This window comes from Bos mutus, chromosome 13 (genome assembly GCF_027580195.1).
Source record: "Bos mutus isolate GX-2022 chromosome 13, NWIPB_WYAK_1.1, whole genome shotgun sequence".
In the NCBI taxonomy this organism is placed as follows: Eukaryota; Metazoa; Chordata; class Mammalia; order Artiodactyla; family Bovidae; genus Bos; species Bos mutus.
The window spans coordinates 25,004,587-25,019,585 of record NC_091629.1 but is presented as its reverse complement, the minus strand read 5'-3'; the positions used below and the strand labels follow the sequence as shown (position 1 = coordinate 25,019,585).

Genomic DNA, 14,999 nt, shown 5'->3' with positions numbered 1-14,999 from the left:
TATGAGTCGTTAAATCTAGTTTGTTCAACTAGATTTTTCTTGTAGATAGTATAAAAACCAGGTACATAAATAAACTGCAAATCGGCTGATGACTTTTTAAGAGTATCCGTGTTGGTCATGCCCCCGGGCTACCCAGTGGCCCCACATTTGCCTGGGATTGGGAACACACCCTCTGAGACTCATCTCTCATAGTTTCTATGGCTCACTCCTCAGGAGTCTGAGTCTGACAAGCCCTCCTGGTTCCCCCAACCCCAGTCAGGTCACCCAGAGCCCAGTCTTCCTGAGGGATCAGTAGCTCCCCGTGGACTTCACACCAGGACCCTCTCAGGGTGCATTGCGGCCAGGCTGAGCCAACTCCGGGGACCTGTGTGCGGCCTGCCCGCCAAGGGCTGGCTGGGCCTGATGCCATGTCAGCTCACGCTGTGCCCTCCCAGTGTCTTTCACCCATCACCCCTCTGTTGTCTGGAAGCCCTCTTCTTGGGTTAAGGAACAGCCCTGCAGTCTCCTACACTGCTGAAACCCAGGTTTTCTCTGACTATTCTCTGTCTCCCTCAGAGGATGGGGATGAGATTGTGGCCTTTTTATTTTCCTGCAAGACCAAGTCCTGACCTTATCCACCACCCCCTCTATGGAAATCTCTGTCTCTTGACGATGCTGCGTTGTCCCTCCTTGTTGCCGGCGTGTCCTCTATCTTTTGCCCACTTGCTTTCTTTTAAATGGCTTCACTCTCTCCCAGTCCTTTTCCTTCCTGGCAAGTTACCCATCAGCCCCATGACCCCTCACCCTCCGTGGCTTCCTGATTCTCCTCCGACCCTTGTCATGACACACATCTCTGTTTAACCACAACCTCCGTCCCGCTGATCTGTCATTCAATCATTTCCAGGCTACCTGCTGGGTTTTTTTTTTTACTTTTTAAAAGAAAACCTTTTTCTGGACTATCATTGACATACAACAAATTGTACATGCTTAATATATATTATTTGATAAGTTTAATCACAGGTCTACACCTGTGCAGCCATGGATACCATCACGATGATGAATATAGCCATCACTCCCAAGAATTTCCTCCTGACCACCCCTGCCCCCTTCCCCAGCTCACCCCTTAGTCCCCTGATCTGCAAACACCAGTCTGCTTTTTGGCCTTATAGCTTGATTTTTTAGAGTCTTATGGAAATAGAATCATGCAGTATATTCCCGTTTTGTTTGGCTTCTTTCACTCAATATAATTATTTTGAGGTGCATCTGTGTTGGTGCAGATATTAACAGTTCGTTCTTTTTAACTTCTGAGTTGTACTGTATTCCATTGCATGGAGATACCATAGTTCATCATTTGATGATGGGCCTTTGGGTTGTTTCTATTAATAGTATTTGGCTACAAATAAAGCTACTGTAAACATTTGCATGCAAGTCTTTGTGTGGACACGTGTTTTCCAATCTTTGAGAATGAAGTGGCTGCATCGTATAAAGACATATGTTTAACAAAGTGTTTGTACCATTTTACATTCCTGCTAGCAGTGTGAGAGTTCCGGTTACACCACATTCTCATCAACACTTCGTATGATCTGAGTTTTAATTTTAGTGGTAGTGGTATCTCATTGTGGTTGTAATTTGCATTTCTCTAATGACTACGTGATCTTTAGCGTCTTTTCATGTGCCATTTGCCACCTGTATGTCTTGGTGAAGTGTATCTATGAATCTGTTGCCTGTTTTTCAAGTTTAGGATGTTTTTTCATCCTAATACTGAATTCTAAGAGCTCTTCACATATTTTGGTTGTAAGTGTTTTAATCAAACATATGATTTGGAAATATTTTCTTCCCATCTCTGGTTTGTCTTTTCAGTCATAATAGTTTACTTCAGGGAGTAGATGTTATTAATTTTGATGAAGTCCAGGGTATCAATCTTACTTTTATGAATTTTGCTTTTGGTGTCTTGTCTGATGAATCTTTGCCTAACCCAAGATCGCAAAAGATCTGTGTTTTCTCCTAGAGATTGTGTAGTTGTATGTTTCACATTTAGGCCCTTGATTCATTCTGAGAAAATTGTTAATGTCAGTTTCCTCCAATGGACTGCTGCTCCCCTGTTCTCCGATGTTTCAGTGCCGGGAGGTCCTGTGCCCTTGCTCCACTGGCACTTTCAGCAGAGCTTGTGCACCACCCTTTTGGCATTTCTCCACGTTCTTATCGCTCCTCTGGTGTCATACTGCCATTGCTTATTCATTGGTTTGAGGCATGATGCACACACACACACAGGGGAGGTTTTTTTTTTTTTAAAAATAAAGAAGAATTTTATAATGTCAATGTTAGATTCAAAATGTCTTTGTTATCTTTTAAAAATCTTTTAAAGACCTTTAAAGGATTCCACTTCATTGGAAGAGATTTTGAAGCATTGAAAGTCTTGCAGTCGAAAATGAGATAAGCCAAGAAGTAGATTTTTGAAAGCAGTGATTAATTTGCTTCCATTAAAGTCAGGAAAGTAAAATTACAATACATTCTGTGTGATAAACATTTAAGCTAACGTGAGTTTTAATACTTTTTCATCTTTCGATATTGAGCTTTCTAATTTTTAAGTATTTTTCAACTACTTTAGTGTACTTATTTGTTGTTTTTACACGTGTGTCAATCTAGTGGCAATCGTTAGGGTTGAAAAGACACATGCAGTGATGGGGTTGGGGATAATTATAGTTTGAATGAGGAGTTTAAACATCCAAATAGGAATGATACGTAGACAGAAACTTTTTGAAGTTAGAATGAAATGGATTTCGTAATGGTAAAGTAAAAGTAGAAATATCTCTGTGAACTTAGGGCCTTTAATACATAATGTGGGAACTTCCCTGGTAGTCCAGTGGCTGAGACTCTGAACTCCCACTGCAGGGGGCCCAGGTTCAATCCCTGGTCAGGGAACTATCCCACAAGCTGCAACCAAGACTTCTAATGATTCAACTATAGTTCCTGCATGCCACAGCTAAGACTGGTGCAGCCAAATAAATAACAAACAAAGAAGTACCTAATGTGGCCAGGGAAGGATCTTGGATCCTCTTCCCCGGTTCTCATGTTGAAACCCTCTGATATGTGCCTGCATTGCACACATTTTTCTTTATAATATTCTTATTTTAAAAGTGTTCTGAGAGTTTCTGAATACAACAGGATGGAATAGATCAAATATATATTAGTTTTCTTTTGGGCTATAACAAATTAACAGGAGGATTTTAAAAAGCAGGGGACTATTGACAGATAATGGAGCAGATTCCCTGCGTCTGTTTGTAAAGTCTGTCCTTTTTATATGTATTTACTCCTCCCTGTGCAGGGAAGAGTGGATACAGGCAATTATGGGTAGGCTGAAAGTTTAAAATAAAAACGCTGGGCTCATTTCAAAATGGGGAAGGACTGACAATCCCCGGTGGTCACACACAATGACTGGAGAAAGTGTTTTCGAGGATGTGTTGTAAGACGGTGGATTTTTCAGATGTCTTGGAAGAGAGCTGTCTGTGCAGACTTCATCCCCAGTCTCCTGGGAGGTGAGGTGTCTGCTGGACCTGGCAAGCGTCACCAGGTCCCCCAAGGCATCATGAAACAAAAACTAAACGGGGGCAGAATGGACTTTGTCCAAAAACGGATGAACAGGGAGGCGAGGGATAAGGACCAGTTGGCGGGTGGGTGTGGGAGAGATAGTCCGTTAGCATAGGCACTTGAGCCTCAGCTCTAAGAGCCCCGCCCAGGCAGTGCTGACCCTGAACCCCAAATCACTGGACATGCTTTGGTGATAGGAGTAGAGGGAAGCAGGCACTTCCTCATTTAATCACATTGGTAATCTAGTGCTGCAGCCTAGTCATGATAGTGGTGAGTTTCCTCTGAGCCCAGCATTAGGTGTAACAGCAGTCATACAAAGTTCCTTCAGAAAACTAGCTGGCTAATGAATTCCTAAAGTGCATGCATTTAGCTGATATTTGTGTATCTGTCCACATAGATGGGGCTTCCCAGGTGGTGCTAGTGATGAAAAACCCACCTGCCAATGCAGGAGATGTAAGAGACGCAGGTTCGATCCCTGGGTCGGGAAGATCTCCCAGAGGACAGCATGGCAACCGACTCCAGTATTCTTTCCTGGAGAATCTCATGGATGGGGGAGCCTGGTGGGCTACAATCCATGGGGTTGCAAAGAGTCGGATACGACCAAAGTGACTTAGTGCACATGCATGTCCACATAGATACAACCTGCAGCAATTGTCAAGGCACTGACTCTGTTTCTTCAAACTACGTTGGTGTTGGAAAGTGATATCCAGTTTTAAAACATTGCACAAAACTCTCCATCAGGAAATCTAAATAATATTTTTTTTTCTCAAAAAATTGGAAGAAAAGCTTAAGACTTCCAGTATACTCTCATTTTTAAAGATTATATCCTTTGTGAGGTTGAGACCTCATTTAGGGGCCACATGTGATACTGAGGTGGGGTTGCCAAGCTGTCTCCATGCTAAAGGCATGGACACATCCAGAGGGTCACAGGTACACGTCTCCATCCTCCTGAGGAGCCTTCTCACCCCATAGGCTGTACTCCATGGTTTTGCTCTTGGCTGAAGTAGTTCTGACCAAACTTTTGAGTCCCTCTCCTCGACAGTGACCCAAGTGCTCTGCAAGGTGATTTATAGATGGACTGAAACCATAAATGTGGTTGTCATTGCAAGCAGAGCGGCATGCTGTCCTGAATATTCGTAAAACGTTCTTGTAAAAATGTTTTGTGAGCGGTAGTTTTATATTATGTTTTCCTTTAGAGATTTAAAAAAGTCATTCATTTTGTGCCTGACAGAAACATTTTCGCATAATCAATCCACTGTGGGCATTTAGGTTACCTTACTATCAATCATTTTGACTCTTTTAAAAGAATTTGTAGAAGTTCATACTTAGAATGCTTTTATCCTGAAAACATCTCTCCTTCTGTGACATTGCTTTGCTTCTGAAGGTCAGCCTTCTTCCTTTTATGTTTGAAAAGTGGTATAAGCACATTTTTTCTTTCTAAAACTAAAAATAGATCTTAAATATGCATTCATATATTCCATTTCTAATTCATTTTTTTAAACTTTCAGGCTCAACTTTAAAGAAGCTTCTACACACTGGAAATTCTATTAAGGTATTTATTTTAGATGCAAATGTAATGGCTTTTTTCATTACTTTTAAACTTATTCATACCATAAAATGGCAGCATTAAGCCGTTAAAAAAAATTCTTTAAAATCCATTTAACTTAGTTTTAGTTTTTTATTGAGAAATGATATGACAAATACTGTTGGAGTTTTTGCTCTTACATCATAATTTACTGTGATAGACATTTTCAACCTTCTCAGGAGAAAGTGGCTTGGGACTGGGAATTTGGAATCCTGCATTCTGATTTTGATTCTGCTATTCAGCTGAGGTGCTGACTGCTTCAGCTTCATTGTTGGAAAGAGAAGGGGTTGACCCAGGTCCTGCCTAAGCCTCAGAGCTAATGTTTCTGATTCTGTACACCCCAGTAATCTTGTTAAAAACTATAGTTGTCTCAGAATCACTTTTTGCTATTTTTGAGAATGCTTGTGGAGAAAAAGGGCAGCAGAACCTTACTCTCGAATGTTTATTATTCTTTTTTTTTGCAGCAGCAGCAGATTGATCTTATAATTTAGGTTAAAATTGGCTAATTTTAAATGACTGTGCCTTTTAAAATGACAGTATACTGTTTAATACCTGAATAATACTTATGACCCTGAAACATAAGTAGCAAGAGAAACCAGGATGTATATTTTATGGAAGATAATTCACTCATAGCTATTTAATTTACGTGTGTGCCTTTAATAAGCTAATATATTTTGGTGTTTATATTAGCTTAAACAGCCCCTAACCACTCAAACTGTATAGGTTCATGCTCTCTTACTTGTTGGAAAAAAAAGAGACGAACTGTCTATAGTTTCATAATTTTTCTGTATTTTCTCCTTTCTATTTTAATTAATGGTCTTATAGCTAAAACTTACCAGGTTGTTATCTTCTGTTTATTATTGACCTTATTTATATTTAATTATCTTAATAGCTCAGTTGGTAAATAATCCAGCTGCAATGCAGGAGACCCCAGTTCAATTCCTGGATCGGGAAGATCCCCTGGAGAAGGGATGGGCTACCCACTCCAATATTCTTGGGCTTCCCTTGTGGCTTAGCTGGTAAAGAATCCGCCTGCAATGTGGGAGACCTGGATTTGAACCCTGGGTTGGGAAGATCCCCTGGAGGAGGGAATGGCTACCCACTCTGGTATTCTGGCCTGGAGAATTCCATGGACTGTATAGTCCACAGAGTTGCAAAGAGTCAGACACGACTGAGCGACTTTGACTTCACTTCACTTTACTTTAAATACAGTTAACCTAAAAAATTGGAGACTTTATCAAAGTGTCTAGAAACTTTGCTGTTGTTAAATTTGATATAATTTGGTTAGATATACATAGAAAGTGAAAATGAAGTAGCTCAGTCGTGTCTGACTCTTTTGCGACCCCATGGACTGTAGCCTATCAGGCTCCTCCGTCCATGGGATTTTCCAGGCAAGAGTCCAGGAGTGGATTGCCATTTCCTTCTCCAGGGGATCTAGCCCTGATATATATATATATTTTTTGTCTGGCGGTGAATCGCATTATGTATTCAGCAAAGTCACCACTTATCTGCTGGGCAGGTGTGAGCAGGGTAGGGCAGTGGTGAGTCCAGGGCTTGTCTAGAGGGGCTCCCGGGGATCACAGTTGATGGGGTGTCTGTCTTGGTGTATTTGACTTCTCTGGGGAGTCAACCAAGCTTTCCCTCCCTCCCCTCCCTCCATCTTCCCCCCCATCTTCCCCCTCTCTCTTTCTTCCTTCCTCCTTCTGTCCTTCCCACCTTCCTTTCATTCCATCCATCCCCTTTCCCCCTTCCTTCCCTCCTCTCCTTCCCTTCCTCCCTTCTTTCCTTTCTTCCCTCCTCTCCTTCCTTCCCTCCATCTCTCCTCCCCTCTTACTTTCCTGCAGACCCTGGGCCTGGTTTGAACCCTGGCTCTTTAGAAATTAGCACTATTTTGGTGTCACTGAAGAGGCACCAGGCAGCCCCTCAGTTGCCTGCTTTCGGAGCTCACTACATCTTTCAGCTGCGTCTGATTTTTTTTCCCATCTCTTTTGCTTATTTAATCTCTTTTATTGACATCATCTTTCCAGCCATTTAGGGATATAAAAATGGAGTTACCTGTGTTTATGAATTCTAGGAATGGGATGAAGCTGAAAGTTTTAAGTGCAGAGAAGGAAAAAGGTCACATCTGCCTGTATTGATGTTTTTCTATGGGTGATGCCGACTATTTGGAGCCAGGGGAGGGCATCAGGAGAACAGGATAGGGAAGCCAGAGGCTGCCTGTCCCCCTCAGCCAGGTCCGTGGGGCCCTTTTAGGTCTAAGTGTTGTGATTTTCAAGAACATGGTACCTGTGTATAATGCAGCGACCTGACAGGTTCTATCCAAAGCACGGTGTAAATCCGGAGCAAGATTCTCTTTGCATGGTTTTCATGAGTAATCGAGCGTTGATGACACCATTGCTGTAAGGAATAAAATGCAACTACTAGGAAATGCTTAGGTAGCAGTTACTGTGAGCCAGGCAGTTCCAGTCCACTTCACCGTATACGAGCACTTGGTGATAAACTTTGTTATCACCCCTGCTTCACTGCTGGGGAGGTGAGGCACGGAGAAGTTAAGTGGTCCTCCACACTCACAGCTCAGCTAGAAAGTGGCTGAGGCTGCACTGGAGCCCAGCTCCTCCGGCCCTTGTGCTGGGCTGCAGTGTCCTTGCTTCCTGGTCACACAGGGGAGGACTTGGTGCAGGACTTCAGTGATGCTTTGAGCTTCTAGATCTGTCCCTCAGAACCAATGCTGCACTGTAGTACACTCATACAAGTATGACTGCCTGTTTCATTTTGCTGCCTTTCGTTTTGTTTTTAGATAAGATGTGAAGGAATCCGGCTGTTTCTTCTGTGGCTTCAAGCACTTCAGACGAACTGTGCAGAAGAGCAGGTGCTGATTTTTGCTAGCCTGGTGCCAGGATTCCCTGCCATCATGTCGTCCAGGGGGCCCTGTACACTGGACACGCTCATCAACCCTGGCCCCAACATGGCTGATGGTGAGTGATACTGGCCCATCCAACAGGCAGAAACTACCCTCCACGTTGCGATAAGGAATCCCTCATTCTGTCCTTTTCCTAACAGAAACCTCGGTTTCATGGATGGATTCTGAAGAGGAATTGTTGTTGTTCAGTCTCTAAGTCCTGTCCAACTCTTTGCAACCCCAAGGACTACAGCACGCCAGGCTTCCCTGTCCTTCACTATCTCCCTGAGTTTGCCCAAACTCACGTCTGTTGAGTCTATGATGCCATCCAACCGTCTCATCCTCTGTCACCCTCTTTTCCTTCTTCCCTCAATCTTTCCCAGCATCAGGGTCTTTTCCAGTGAGTCAGCTTTTTGAAACAGGTGGCCAAAGTATTGGAGCTTCAGCTTCAGCATCAGTCCTTCCAGTGAATATTCAGGGTTGATTTCCTTTAGGACTGACTGGTTTGATCTCCTTGATGTCCAAGGGACCCTCAAGTCTTCTCTAGCACCACAGTTCAAAAGCATCAGTTCTTCAGTGCTCACCCTTCTATATGGTCCAACTCTCACAGCCATACATGACCACTGGAAAAACCATAGCTTTAACTATACAGACCTTTGTCAGCGAAGTGATGTCTCTCCTTTTTAATATGCCATCTAGGTTTGTCATAGCTTTTCTTCCAAGGAGCAAGCGTCTTTAATTTTGTGGCAGCAGCCACTCTTCACAGTGATTTTGGAGCCCAAGAAGATAAGCTCTGCCACTGTTTCCATTTTTTCCCCATCTATTTGCCATGAAGTGATGGGACGGATTCCAGGATCTTAGTATTTTGAATGTTGAGCTTTAAGCCAGCCTTTTCACTCTCCCCGTTCACCCTCATTAAGAGGCTCTTTAGTTCTTATTCGCTTTCTGCCGTTAGAGTGGTGTCATCTGCATACTCCTGTTTTACAGACATTTGAACTGACAGAACTGGAGCCTGTTTTATATGAAATGATGACAGGAGAGATTTACTGGAGTGGAGGAAACTGGAGGGGAAGGAAGGGGACAGCTGTTGGCAGGAGCAGAGACACATGGTGTGTCTGGCTGGAGCAAGTGCTTTTGTTGCTGTTCATGAGATTTAAATCTGCATCCAAACTGCTGCCTGTTTTCTGTACAGCGATTGTTTTATAAGTGGGTGTTCATTTGTTCCCCTGGCTCTTTTTAAAAAAATATTTATTTATTTGGCTTGTTATTGTTGTTCAATTGATGAAGTCGTGCTCGACTCTGCGACCCCATGGACTGCAGCACGCCAGGCTTCCCTGTCCTTCACTGCCTCCTGGAGTTTGCTCAGACTCATGTCCATCGAGTCAGTGACGCCAGTCAACCGTCTCATCCTCTGTCATCCCCTTCTCCTGCCTTCAATCTTTCCCAGCATCAGGGTCTTTTCCAATGAGTTAGCTCTTCACATCAAGTGGCCAAAGTAATGGGGCTTCAGCTTTAGCATCAGTCCTTCCAATGTGTTCAGGGTTGATTTCCTTTAGGATTGACTGGTTTGATCTCCTTGCAGTCCAAGGGACTCTCAAGAGTCTTCTCCAACACCACAGTTCAAAAGCATCAGTTCCTCAGTGCTTAGCTTTCTTTATGGTCCAGCTGCATAGGATCTTACTTGTGGCGCACGGAATCTCCGTTTTGGCATGCCCTCTCTTCATTGCAGCACTTGGGCTCAGTAGTTGCATTGCTTGGGCTTAGTTGCCTCGTGGCATGTGTGATCTTACCTCCCCAACCAGGAGCTGAACCCATGTTCCCTGCATTGGAAGGCAGATTCTTAACTACCGGACCACCAGGGAAATCCCTGATGCTCCAGGCTCTTTATCACCAGATGTGTATTTTCATGCAGTTTTCATGAAGAGCAGTGGTGGCCTCATGGGACTAGTAATGCCATCTTTTGAGCCCAGGGAGTTTTCAAGGAACTTGCCTAATGGGCAAGTTTTGTCACTGCGGATCACTGTATTGCCCAGTGACAGGTATTTGACCTTGGGCTGGTCAGAGCAGAAGGTGCAAGGGTGAGGAATGGTCCAGTGAGGGAGGTGGCTTTGTGGGCATCTGTCCCCTGGTCATGTGGCCTGACCTGCGGTGTGAGCAGTTCCAGTGCTTGGTACCTGTATTGTATTTGGTTATTTTATGTTGCTTTACCTTTTAAAATTTTTATCAGAGTATAGTTGATTTACAATGTTGTGCTAGTTTCTGCTATACAGTGAAGTGAGGCACTTTAAAAAAATTATTTAATTGGAGGATAATTGCTTTACAATGTTGTATTGGTTTCTGCCATACAACAATGTGCATCAGCTACAAGTATACATATATCCCCTCCCTTTTGAGCCTCTCTCCCACTCCACCCGCCATCCCACCCCTCTTGGTCATGTCAGAGCACCGAGCTGAGCTCCCTGTGCTTTACAGCAGCATCCCACTACCTGTCTGTTTTACACAAGGTAGCATAAATGCGTCAGTCCTGCTCTCTCAGTTGGTCCCACCTTCTCCTTCCCCATGTGTCCACCTGTCCCTTCTCTACATCTGCATCTATTTGGGCCTTGCAAATAGGTTAATCAGTACCATTTGTCTGCAGTCCATATAGGCACATGTATTTTAATAGAGGCCATTTTTAAAGCCCTATTTGAAATTTAACTTTGGTGAAGGAGCTTTCCTTGTTTCCCACTCTGCAGCGAAGATCCATCCGGAAGAAATCACTCCACTGCTGCCAGCCGTATCAGGGGAGAAGATCGCCGAGGACCAAACGTGCTTTTTTCTTCAAGTGCTGTTGAAATACATGGTTACTCAGGTATGAGCGGAACCACGGATGATTCAGTGGTGTTCACATCCTCATAGGGAAGAGAAAACACGGCCTCTTCTCTTCCTGTTTGTCCGTATTTTTTACTTTTGTTTTTTCTTGGTGATTTTATGTGATATTTCACTAAATGTAGAATGTATGCTAGGATGCTTCAGCAAAGACCAGGCCTGCATGCTACTGTGTGTGTGTGTGTGTGTGTGTGTAAAGGAAGCAGTTCCGTCCTCCATCTGCCTCCTTTACTTTCATACAATCTCATATTATTCAGTCCATATATGACACTTCTCACCAAATGCGTGGGCATCTGAATCACCAAGTCATTCTCTGCAATACCAGTGCCACAGTTTCACTCACTTCCAACCCTGCCTCCCCGAGGTGGTCTCAGATCTCACAGGCAAGTTCTCTGGCCTGTATCCCTCCCGCCCCCACTCAGTGCCAGTCACAGGTAGCCGGTCCCCAGGTTGCCCACAGCTTCCATCCAGTTTGGCTACAAATCAGAGGGTCCCATGACTCCCTCCTCAGGTTCAGTGAATTTTAGAGTAGCTCACAGAACTGGGGGAAGCATTGGTTCAGTTGCCCATTTAGGAAAGGGTGTGGCAAAGGACACAGGTGACAGCTGGATGAAGACACACACGGGGTGAGGTCTGTGGTGAGGGGGGTTCTGAGTGTGGGGGCTTCTGTCGTTGTGGATGGGGGTGCGTCACCCTCCCGGAGTGTCCATGTGTTCAACCCGGACACTGCCTGAAACCTGGGGCTGTTGGGATTTTTATGGTGGCTTCTTTGCAGGAGAGATGATCAGTTATCAACTCCATTTCCAGCCCTTCTCTCCTCTTGGAACAGTGGTGCAGGCGGCAGGGTGAGAACTGAAAATTCTGAGCTTCCAACCATGGCTTGGTCCTGCTGGTGACCAGCCCCATCTGGGAGCCCCTTCAGAGTTGCCCAGAGCTCTGGTCACAAAGAAGTGAGCAGGGAGCTAGGGCCTCTGTGCCAGGAACTGAGGGCAGAGACTAGTGTAGCAGTTTCTGTTATCTCCCTGTGTCTCTGTTTTTGCCTGTTTGCTCTTCCCCTGCCCCATTCTCTGTTCTGAGGAGAATGGATGGGGGAGGAGCAGGCCCCAGGGCTGACTGGGTAGGTCCCGAGTGATGGGCAAAGGGCAGGGGCCTGAAGGAAATCTGTGGATTATCTCTTCCTGTTACTAGCACAGCCTCCTTTATGTCAGATGATCCTTTCTCTTAACAAATCATTCACTTCTGATTTCACCAGGGAATTTGTGTCTCTCGGTCAGTATTTCTGGACATTGATGTGGCTTGGGAAATGCTACTGTTTCTTTTCTCTCAGCAAACACATCCCTGGTCCCTGAGCTTCTCCAGGGCATATGTTCAGGCTCTGTCCTTCCTCTCACAACCTGGTGTGTTGTTGTTGTTCAGTGACCAAGTTGTGTCCGATTCTTTGTGACCCCATGGACTGCAGCACACCAGGCCTCCCTGTCCATCATCAACTCCCAGAATTTACTCAAACTCATGTGCGTTGAGTTGGTGATGCCATGCAACCATCTCATCCTCTGTCGCCACCTTCTCTCTAGCCCTTAGTCTTTCCCAGCATCAGGGTCTTTTCCAGTGAGTCAACTCTTTGCACCACGTGGCCCAAGTATTGGAGCTTCAGCTTCAGTTGATGTGTAACCTCTGCCCATCCAGTTCCTCACCCACTGGGCCCATGACATCGCTGTCACCTGCCTTTTTTTGTCCTGTCACTGTGAAATCAGGGCCCAGGGTGACCAGGGTCTGGTGTGTCAGGTCCAGAGAAGGACACGAGTGTTGGCCATCCTGGACCTCTGGACAACTCAGGGACCCCTCCTTCCTCAGGGTCTCTCCTCCTGGGATGACCCCCTACTCCTCCTCTTTTCCAGTTTTCTCTAAAGGCTGTGTTTGCTCTGCCCCCTCTGCCCACCGTGTCCCTCAGGGTGACCCCGTCTGCTCTTCTCCCCGGTTCCTCTAGCAGCACCACAAGTTCAGGACTCCTGCATCCTGGGTGCCAACCTGGGTCCTCTCACCTCTGGGAAGCCCTGGGTCTTGGCCGTGTGGGCCCCTGCTGCCCACATCTCAGTCCCATCTGTCCAGGAGTGGTTGGGTCCGGCCTTCTATCCATTGCAGAAAAACAGCAGAGTAGCCAGAATCCGGGTGTGCTGGGGGACTTGGGTTTCATTCCAGACGTGTCACTAACGAGCTGTGTGACACGCTGATCCCATAACACCCCAGATCCCAGCAGAGGAGGACTGGTAGAGGGTGGTGGTGAGCCCTCTCTGCTGTGTGCAGGGTTGTATGCGGTGTCCACTTGCCCCTCCTTCCCCGGTCTGTCGGGCAGGTGGGTCCTCCGAGCAGAGCTTCCTCCTTGCCTTACCTGGAGGGATTCTGACAGGTGATGGACACTGGGCCCCTCGTCCCTGGACTGCAGGTGCTCCAGGTGGGCTGGTCAGGAGGATGTTGGGATGCTTTGCTCTGGAGCTCGGTGGTCTCACAAGCATGACAGCCACCAGTAGGCACTCTTCGAAGGGCCTGTTCACACCGCGTTTCCCTGGGTGGTAGGAGATGGCTCTCGATCACCTGTTTGGATTCCTGACCTGTGCGGGTCGCTCCCTGCAGAGGAAGTGTTTGCAACGTTCCTGCCGGGCCTACACAGAGCTGGCTATTTGACAGGGAAGCAGTGTCTTCACACATGGGAGTTTTAAACTTAATGGCTTATCCCAGCCTGCAGATTGTGTTGTTTTTTTTAATTGAAAAATAGTTGATTTACAATGTCATGTCAGTTTCAGGTGCATTGAGCAGTGATTCAGTTACACATGTAGCCTTTGGATTGCTTTTTTGTGTGCTTTGCAAGATTCTGTAGCTTTGCCTTTTGATAATGATTTTTTTTTTCATGTAGGTAACATGGTATGAAATTCTTGCAAGAGATTGTTTCTTTAATTCTTGTGTATTATAAATGGCCTCTTTTGCACTGCTGCTGCTGCTGCTGCTAAGTCACTTCAGTCGTGTCCAACTCTGTGCGACCCCATAGACAGCAGCCCAGCAGGCTCCCTTGTCCCTGGGATTCTCCAGGCAAGAACACTGGAGTGGGTTGCCATTTCCTTCTCCAATGCATGAAAGTGAAAAGTGAAAGTGAAGTCGCTCAGTCGTGTCCGACTCTTAGCAACCCCATGGACTTCAGCCTTCCAGGCTCCTCTGTCCATGGGATTTTCCAGGCAAGAGTACTAGAGTGGGGTGCCATTGTCTTCTGCATCTTTTGCACTACTTCTGGATAAACATTTTAAGGGCACAAAGAGTGTTAAATCATCACAAGGAACATGGAGAAAAAAATACAGGAATGATGTAGTGGGGCAAGTTTAAAAGATACCATCAGCTTTGATTGTTTTCTTTCTTGAATATCCAGTAAAAATGCTGTTTTTTATGTAGTTACTGTTTTGTTTTGAAGTATTCATTCTTGGACTCATTTGAGTATTAAGATGTTATTACATGATGGTCAATGCTATTTGTCAAGTGTTTCATTTAGGATGGGGGTTTTAACAGTGTATCAGCATTTCAGCTGATATTCATTAATGTGAAGTGTAACTATATGTATGTTCTCCCCCGCCCCCCATGACTATTATCTGAAGGCCGCAAGCTTGGAGTGGAAGCATAAGGAGAATCAGGAGACTGGGTTTAAATTTCTGTTTACGTTGTTTCGAAAGTATTACCTTCCTCATCTGTTTCCCTCGTTTACCAAGTCAACCAACATCTACAAGCCTGTGCTGGGTGAGTACTGATAGCTGTGTGTGCAGTCTCTTACAATGATTAAGTAAAATAATTTTTTTTTCATATTTAATAGTCACTTTGTTGTAAGGGTTTTCCAGTTTCTTAATAAATGATTTGAACTATTTGTACAGACTGAGATTTGCCTGAGTCCTGAGCAATAAAGGCCATCTGTGGGTCCTGTAACTCAGGAGTAATTTGATACGGATCATGGTATATTGATCCCTGAGGTCGGGAAGATCCCCTGGAGGAGGGCATGGCAACCCACTCCAGTATTCTTGCCTGGAGAATCCCCGCAGACAGAGAAGC

The 14,999-nt window shown here is 45.1% G+C and overlaps 1 protein-coding gene across 13 annotated transcripts in view; it reads left to right on the top strand.

The window, feature by feature from the left end:
* The window catches only part of RALGAPA2 (Ral GTPase activating protein catalytic subunit alpha 2), a 280,569-nt gene that overhangs the window by 47,482 nt on the left and 218,088 nt on the right, over positions 1–14,999 (top strand). For all 13 annotated transcript variants that reach the window (XR_011466483.1, XR_011466481.1, XR_011466480.1 and 10 more), the window contains exons 5-8: positions 5,076–5,119; positions 7,950–8,127; positions 10,787–10,902; positions 14,555–14,693. Coding sequence is in view for 6 of the 13 variants with exons in the window: in XM_070381165.1 (XP_070237266.1) it covers positions 5,076–5,119; positions 7,950–8,127; positions 10,787–10,902; positions 14,555–14,693 (477 nt within the window). In the remaining 7 variants the exon portion in view is untranslated. The remainder of the gene's footprint in view (positions 1–5,075; positions 5,120–7,949; positions 8,128–10,786; positions 10,903–14,554; positions 14,694–14,999) is intronic.